Source organism: Myotis davidii, unplaced genomic scaffold (assembly GCF_000327345.1).
Source record: "Myotis davidii unplaced genomic scaffold, ASM32734v1 scaffold539, whole genome shotgun sequence".
Classification (NCBI taxonomy): Eukaryota; Metazoa; Chordata; class Mammalia; order Chiroptera; family Vespertilionidae; genus Myotis; species Myotis davidii.
Genome location: NW_006290028.1, coordinates 217,494 through 225,748, shown reverse-complemented (window position 1 = coordinate 225,748; position 8,255 = coordinate 217,494). Strand labels below are relative to the sequence as shown.

At 62.2% G+C, this 8,255-nt stretch overlaps 1 protein-coding gene across 1 annotated transcript in view; it reads left to right on the top strand.

Moving 5' to 3' along the window:
- The window catches only part of LOC102761967 (unconventional myosin-XVB-like), a 52,809-nt gene that overhangs the window by 34,578 nt on the left and 9,976 nt on the right, over positions 1–8,255 (top strand). The window contains 18 exon segments of the mRNA XM_015563305.1: positions 3–55; positions 1,969–2,062; positions 2,696–2,752; positions 3,018–3,075; positions 3,261–3,391; positions 4,590–4,685; positions 4,784–5,019; positions 5,146–5,324; positions 5,506–5,578; positions 5,999–6,160; positions 6,403–6,503; positions 6,606–6,682; positions 6,811–6,895; positions 7,063–7,161; positions 7,308–7,417; positions 7,504–7,683; positions 7,904–7,985; positions 8,125–8,217. Coding sequence (XP_015418791.1) covers positions 3–55; positions 1,969–2,062; positions 2,696–2,752; positions 3,018–3,075; positions 3,261–3,391; positions 4,590–4,685; positions 4,784–5,019; positions 5,146–5,324; positions 5,506–5,578; positions 5,999–6,160; positions 6,403–6,503; positions 6,606–6,682; positions 6,811–6,895; positions 7,063–7,161; positions 7,308–7,417; positions 7,504–7,683; positions 7,904–7,985; positions 8,125–8,217 — 1,966 coding nt within the window.

Genomic DNA, 8,255 nt, shown 5'->3' with positions numbered 1-8,255 from the left:
AGCGCCTCCGCCTCCTGCCACGGATGCAGGCTCGTGTGCGGGGGCTCCAGGCCAGGTCTGCAGGGTTGGGGCGAGGCCCTGGGCCTTTTCAAGGTGGTGGGGCAGGTTGGGGAGACATCAGGCCTCCAGGCCTGCCCAGTGCCCCATCCCATCAGCACTGGACTCTCCTTACAGCATCCCCGCCCATAGCCATAATCTCTGCTCGAAGACCCCAGTCACAGGACACCCATGATCCGTCCAGGCTGCCCAGCCTGCAGTCTTGACGCCTTGAGTGTCCTGTTTTCTAGTCTGTTCTTCACTGTGCAGCAAGAATGACCTTTTAAAAGCATGAGTCGGCCCTAGCTGTTTGGCTCAGTGCCTAGAAGAGTCATGGGTTCGATTCCGGTCAAGGGCACGTACCTCAGTTGCAGGCTCAATCCCCAGCCCCGGTCGGGGTGCGGGAGGCAACCAATCCTGTCTCTCTCACGTCCATGTTTCTCTCTCTGTCTCTCCCCCTCCCTTCCACTCTCTCAAAATAATAAACAAACAAACAAACAAACAAAATAAAGGCACGAGTCAGACTTAGGCCAGACTTTCACACTCCAGGCTCTGGGTTTCCTAGCCCTACGCTTCTCCCTCCCCCTTCTCACCCAATAAACTCCCAGTGCTCCTCCATCCAACAGCTCTTGATGGACCTTCTTCTCCATCCACCCAGCCGGATGCTAGCGGCACAGAGGTGAAGGCCGGGAAGGTGCCTCCCAGGCCAGCTGGGGAGCCAGATGCAGAGGGTAAACCGGCGCCGGTCACCCCAAAGGTGATTGCTGAAGCGCTGAGAACAGGTGAGGGCAGGGACTCCAGGGAGCCTCCGGAGAGGAGGCACCCGTCACCACTACCTATTTCCAGGACGTTTCCATCCCCAACAGAAACTACCCATTCAGCAATAGCTCCCCCTCTCCCTGGCCTCCAGCCCTGGTCACCGCCCGCCTACTTCTGCATCTATGAGTTGCCTGTTCTAGACCCTTCGTGAACGTCAGCCCCTACAGCTTTCTTCTCTGCCTGGCTTATTGCACTAAGCGTGACGCTCGCAAGGTTCGTCCCCGTCACATGGATCAGGACTTCGTTTCTTCTTTATGGCTGAGCGACGTTCCCTCGTGTGGACGGACCACATCGCATTTGTCCACGCGTCCTTCGGGCTCATTCGGGTGGTTCCCACCTTTTGGCTGCTGTGGATGATGCTTCAGTGAACATGAGCGTGCAAGCGTGTGTGCAAGTCTCTGCTTCCAAGTCCTTTGGGTCCGTCTGAGGAGGGAATTGCTGGGTCACGTGGTAATTCCATGCTTAGCTTTGTGAGGAGCCGCCAAACTGTTCTTGCAGAGTGGCTGCCTTACTTTGTGTTCCCACCAGCAGTATAAGAGGGTTCCAGCTTCCCTACTTGCCAATACTTATTTTCCTTTAAAAAAATAATAATAATTGCAGGTCTCCCGGGGGGTGAACTGGCCTCTCACTGTGGTATTGGTTTGCATTTCCCTGAGACTAATGATGTGGAGCTCTTTTCATGTGCTTGTTGGCCATTGTGTATCTTCTTTGGACAAATGTGTACTTGAGTCCTCTGCCTGCTTTTACATTGGGTTATTTGTCTTTTTGTCTCTCTCTTTAGGGAATTCTTATATATATATATATATTATTGATTTCAGAGAGGAAGGGAGAGGGAGAGAGAGAGAGAGAGAGAGAGAGATAGAAACATCAATGATGAGAAAGACTCATTGATTGGCTGCCTCTTGCACGCCCTACACTGGGGATCGAGCCTGCAACCTGATCCTGTGCCCTGACTGGGAATCGATCTGTGACCTCTTGGTTCAGAGGTCGATGCTCAACCACTGAGCCACGCTGGCCAGGCGCCTCGGGTCAGTTCTTACAGTCTTGTCTTGGCGTGGAGGATGCAGGCACTGGGTGTAAGCTTGGGCTCCCCACCCCTTTCCCGGCCTCCAGGAAGCGGTACCTCCAGCGCCGGGCGGCCCTGGGACAGCTGAACACGGTGCTGCTGGCGGCCCGGCCCCTGCTCCGGAGGAGGCAGAGACTGCAGGTGAGGCGGCTGAGGCACTGGCAACTCAGGTAGAAGCCAGGCATCTTGCTGGTGGAGTCCGACAGTGCCCACCCTCCCAAGGCCAAGGCCTCAGGCCATTGCTGGCTGGGCTCCTCCCACTTCTGTCTGCCTGGCCAGGGTAGGCTGGGGCCTCGGGAGGCCATTTGCCTTCCTTCATCCCTGCCCCTGCCCCAGGCCCCTGTCCCCTCCCTGCCCGAAGTGTCTTCAGATCCCCTCCAGCCCTCCTGGGGCCCACCTGCTCCCCTCTCTCGTCTGATGACTCGTAGTTGAGGCCATAAAGCAGCTCAAAGGTCAGTACCCACGTACTGCGCCCTCCCGGGCCCCTCCCTGGCTGGACTTTGCCCCCTGAGACCATTCCTTCCTGTCTCCCTGCCCTCCTACCCTCTCCTCACTGCCCTGACAGCCGGGCAGGGCCGCCCACTGAGGCTGGTGAGGGCTCCGGGGACTGGGCGCAGGCAGCTGGCCCCTTTGGGTCTGTGCTTGCTCCTCTGTCCGTGTCGGGGCCTCCAGGGGCAGGCGGGGCGGCTGAACTGCCTCGCTGGGGAGGGGCTGCTGGGAGGCTCCAGGTGGCTCCTCTCGGGACATCGGCTCCACCTGCATCTCCCCTGACAGCTTGGGCACTGGTGTGGCTGGCACGGCGGCGGGTCCTCCGGGAGCGGGCCAAGCATGGTAGGTGGTGGAAGCTGGAGGGTGTCGCTGGGCTGTAGACCTGATGAAGCTGGCACGGCTGAGGGCGCATGTGGGCTGTGTGGGTCCTGTCCCTCAGGCATGTGTCGTGCCCCTGAGAAGGGGCCGGGGTGCCCTCGGTGTTCCTCTGAGGGCTCCTGGGCCCTGTGTGTGCGCCCAGGGTCTTTGGAGGGAAGTCATAGACCTGGGGAAGGACGGACACCGGGTGCCGGGCCCTTCCCCACACGGGTCAATGCCCCTCCGACAGGAGCTGGCGCGCCTGGAGATCCCGGCCGAGCTGGCCGTGCTGCTGAGGGAAGAGGAAGGTGAGTCCTGCTTGATGGGCGTCACTCTTCCCGTGACCCCACCCAGCCCCTCAGTTGTGTGAGAGGGTCCGTCCCTGTGGTCCCTCCCTCTGCACGGGGCTGGGTGATGGTGAGGGCTGGCGGCGGCACCAGAGCCGGGCACCTGACCTGGGCTCCTCTGGGCCGCCTCCCGGTGCTGTCCCCAGGCCGTCAGCACACGCTGGCCCAGAGCATCACGGAGGCCAAGCCCCCGGAGGTTCCTGCCCGGCCCAGCCTGACCCTGCCGCCGGACATCGACCAGTTCCCCTTCTCCACCTTCATCTCCAGTGGCTTCCAGGTGGGCCCCCCAGGGCGCAGCTCTTCCTGGCTGGAGCCCACAGGTCCCCGGATGGTAGCCCCTACCAGGCAGCGGCTGTCTATTCCTGTCCCCACCCCACCTCTCCCCTCTCCCAGCCTGGGGCCTGTGGACACAGCTGCCTTCCTCAGAAAATATTCATTGAACCTAAGTGACTCACTCTCCGGTGTTGTTCACTCTGTGAAGCCACGCCTGTCACACCTGGGCCGGGCCCTGCGGCCGCCGTCGTGTGTTAAAGCGTGTGTGACGGCCAGGGACACTGTCCCGGCTGCAGGGTGCGATTCAAAACTGCACACAGAACAGAATCTCAGTGTGTACAAACAACAGCGGGGCGTGGGGGGGGGATGGCTGTGTTTGTGCCGAGAGCTAGGAAGTAGGACTCGAGAGAGAGGCCAAGGCACCACTGGCTGTGCCCGGCGGTGGAACGCGAGAGCTGGTTTTTATCTTTTATCCTTTTCCAGGGTTTCTGAGTTTTCTGCGTGCACGGGCATCAATTTTGTAATCAGAACAAGCAGTTAAGCCTCATTTAAAAAATATATTTTTATTGATTTCAGAGAGGAAGGGAGAGGGTGAGAGAGAGAGAAATATCAATGATGAGAGGGAATCGCTGACGGGCTGCCTCCTGCCCGCCCCACCCTGGGGATCGAGCCCACAAGCCGGGCCTGTGCCCTGATCGGAATCAAACCGTGACTTCCCGGCTCTTAGGTCGACGCTCAACCACGTTGGCCAGGCTAAACTGCATTTTATTTTTATTTTAGTTCATTATATTCCACAAATGAGTGAGATCATGTGGTATTTATCTTTCTCTGATTGGCTTATTTCATTTAGCATAATGCTCTCCAGTTCCATCCATGCCGTTGCAAATGGTAAGAGTTCCTTCCTTTTTAGAGCAGCATAGTATTCCATCGTGTAGATGTACCACAGTTTTCTAATCCATTCAGCTGCTGATGGGCACTTGGGCTGTTTCCAAATCTTAGCTATGGTGAATTGTGCTGCTATGAACATAGGGGTGCATATATCCTTTCTGATTGGTGTTCTAAGCTGCATTTTAAGGAGGGTTTTCCAGGCCAGTCCTTCCTCCTCCCTCCCCCAGAGCGCTGCTCCCTGGGCTCCCCATGCCATCTCCAGCAGGTCAGCAAGGCCGGCTCCTCAGGCGCTGGGTCGCCCTCCTTCCTTGCAGGAGCCATCTCTGCCCGCTCCTGGGCAGCTGCTGGACAAGCCGCTGACCCGGCTGGACGGTGAGAACCCTCAGCATGCCCTGGATATCAACAAGGTGGTGAGTGACACACCAGGGAGAGGACAGGGCAGGCCTGCTCTTCAGTGCGGGCCGGGACCCCAGAGCCCCACATGCCCTGCCCTCGCCTGGCCCCGCAGATGCTGCGGCTCCTGGGGGAGGAGTCCCTGCCGTCCTGGCAGGAGCAGACCATGGGCACCTACCTGGTGAGGCAGGGGCAGTGCCGGCCGGGCCTGCGAGACGAGCTCTTCAGCCAGCTGGTGGCCCAGCTGTGGCACAACCCCAGCGAGCAGCAGAGCCAGCGCGGCTGGGCCCTCATGGCCATCCTGCTCAGCGCCTTCCCCCCGGCGCCCGCCCTGCAGAAGCCGCTGCTCAAGTAAGAGGCCTGGCACGTGGAGTCCCAGGACGAGGGGGCTCAGGTGGAGGCCGGTGGGGGGGCTCAGGTGGAGGCCGGTGGGTGGTCAGCGGCCGCCCACCCCACAGCCTAGGGCTGTCCCCACAGATTTGTGTCCGACCACGCCCCCAGCGGCATGGCAGCGCTGTGCCAGCACAAGCTGCTGGTGGCCCTGGAGCAGACACGGCTGGCCCCTGAGACCACACGTACCCACCCCCCCACTCAGCTCGAGTGGACGGCCGGACGGCGCCGAGGACGCATGGTGCTGGACGTCTTCACTCTCAATGGTGATGCCGCCTACAGTGGCCCCAGCCTGCCCCTCATGCTCCCTGGACCCCCTCCCTGCTTCACCCCGACATCCTACTCTCCTTCCTGTCCTGCTTTTGGGCCCCCTTGGGGACAGCAGCCCTTTCCTGCCGGGGCGGAGGCCGCCGTCTCTCACTCTCGGTCCCCACCCCGGTCCCGCAGACGAGTGCATCTCCGCAGAGGTGGAGTCCTGGACTACGGGGGAGCAGTTGGCCGGGTGGCTTCTGCAGAGCAGGTGCGGGGGCCTGGGATGGAGGGCGCAGCCAGCACTGAGCGTGGTCCCGTCCTCCCAGCACACTCTCCCACCAAGCACCTCCTGCAGCTGCCCCAGCCCAGGGCCAAAGCCTGTGTCCCGCAAAGGGGGGAAGGGGCGGGGCAAGTGGGCAGGGTCCAGACAAGATAGGCAACAGGAGTGGAGATGACACCTACGGGCCGGGTTCCAATTAAATAGGTGAATGAGTACACGTGTGCGTCAGAACCGACGAGTAAGTGGAAGGGTTGTGAGTTGCAACCTGTCGGTGCAATCTGGAGCCTTCACCCAGGGTCCTGTCCCCTCCGCAGCCCTCACCCTTGGCCCCCCTCAGGCCCTGGCCCTTCAGGGATGGTGACCTGCCCCGCTGACCACTCCCCTAATGCACACCTCTGTCCCATCCAGAGGCCTGGAGGGGCCCCCTCGTGGCTGGTCCGTGTCACTGCACTCCGGGGACTCCTGGCAGGACTTGGCTGGCTGTGACTTCGTGCTGGACCTGATCGGCCTGACCGAGGACCTGGGGGACCCTGCTGATCCCCACAGCTACCCCATTGCCCCCCGAAGCTTGTAGGTGCCGCCCCAGCACCCCTGTCCCCGGCCTGCTCCTGTCCCTACCCTGACCCCACAGCCACTGTATCACACCTGGTGGTTACAGGGGCTGCCACTGACCCAGTCTCCCCGCCTCCTGACCCCTGCAAGCCTCTTCCCCCTCCGTTGGGACACCCCCCTCAGCAGCTTCTACACTTTGCCTCAGCCCGGCACTGCCCCCGGCCAGGTGCCCGCTCAGTTGGGCCCACTATCTCCCGCAGAGCCGAGGACATCCCCCCCGCCCCGGGCGTCCAGGCCCCCTCACTGTACCCAGGTCCCCCTCCAGGCCCAGCCCCGACACTCCCTGGCAGGGGCTACACAGGTAAGGCTGGGAGTGGGCACACTGAGGCTGGCAGAGATGGGAATGGGGGTGTAGGGAGCCCACGCTCCAGGTGGTGACACTGCCCCTACTCCGGCTCCACAGGGGAGCCCCGGGCCTCAGGGAACCTGGATAGCTACCTGGACCACATCTTTGAGCCAGTCCTCTCCCCAGGCCTCAGCGTGAGTGCCCTGCACACATACCCCACCCCACCCCATCCTGCCCCTACCCCACTGGGCCTCTGCTGCCCCTCCCATCTCTCCCAGGGCTCTAGCTCTGGCCTTATGACCTGTGACCTTTGTCCCTTCAGGATCTGGAGCAAGCCAGGGCTCTGAGCAGCCGCATGAAGGGAGGGGGCGGCATCGGGCCCATGCAGCAAGGAAGCTACCCTATGGGTGAGTGGGGGGGGCGGGTGGAGCAGTACAGGTGAGCATGGCCTAGGACCATGGATCTGGGGTTAGAGCCCCGGCCAGTACCCTGGGCCTGAACGCGTTGCCTGGAGCTGGAAGGAGTGGGCCATGGGCCCAGCTAGGGACCAATCTGGGAGGCCCTGTCCCTTCAGTGTACCCAGGGATGATGCAGATGCCTGGATACCAGCCAGCTATGATGCCTGCACCCATGCCCATGATGCCAGCAATGGGCACAGTCCCTGCCATGCCAGGTAAGGCTGGGCTGGGGCACTGGGTCCCTTCTCAGGTAGGGACTGGAGGAGGGAGGGCCCTGCCAGAGGCTCAGAGGGCACAGCAGGCAAAGAGTTTCCAACTTGGCCCCGGTGCTCACCTGCCCCGCCCACCTGCCACCCTGCAGCCATGATGGTGCCACCACAGCCGCAGCCACAGCCCCTGCTCCCCAGCGTGGACGCCAGGCAGCTGGCAGCCCAGCAGCAGAGCTTCATCAACCAGCAGGCGCTGCTCCTGGTGAGGGTGGGCAGGGCCCCCGGGTGGCCAGGCCTGGGGGCAAGGCCGGGCCAGCTCTAACCTGGTCCACCGCTCCTCCCCCTCAGGCCCAGCAGATGACCGCACAGGCCATGTCCCTGACCCTAGAGCAGCAGACTCAGCAGCGCCAGCGCCAGGCCCAGGCCACGTCAGCCATTGCCCCGAAGCCCAAGAAGCCCCCGGCCCCCCGGGAGGAGCCGGAGCCGGAGCCGGAGCCAGAGCTGGAGCCGGTGGGTGTCTGCCTGAGGGTGAGGAGTGGAGACCGCAGAGGCCATCCCGGATGGGGCAGCCGGCTCCAGGGCTGCAGGGATGGAAGACAGGGCAGGGGCGTGGGAAGATGCAGAAAAGATGCCTCTGGGCCCCAGTCCCAGGGATTCAAGGGGTTCACTGTGAGAGGGGCAGCTTGGCTGGCAGTGCTGTTCCCTCACTTCCCCTTCCTGCCAGGAGACCCCCCAGGAGACCCCTGAGGAGACCCCTGAGGAGACCCCACAGGACGAGGAGGAGAGGCTGAGGAGCTTCCAGCAGAAACGCAACTATTTCCAGAAGATGGGTGAGGGGACCTGGGTGGCAGGCCCAGCCTGGCCAGGGGACAGCGGGTGCACTCCATCCCCTGAGTCTGATGTGGCCGGTCCAGGGGCACGGATGGGCTGGCCAGGCGGAGGGTGACAGGGCCATCTGGGCACTTACAGGGCAGCAGCAGATCAAGGTGAAGACGGTGAAGCCTCCGGCCAAGGTGCAGATCCCCCGAGGGGAGGAGCAGGAAGAGGAGGAACCCAGTGCAGGTGGCAGGGAGATGGGGGGCAGCGGGATGCGGGGGGGC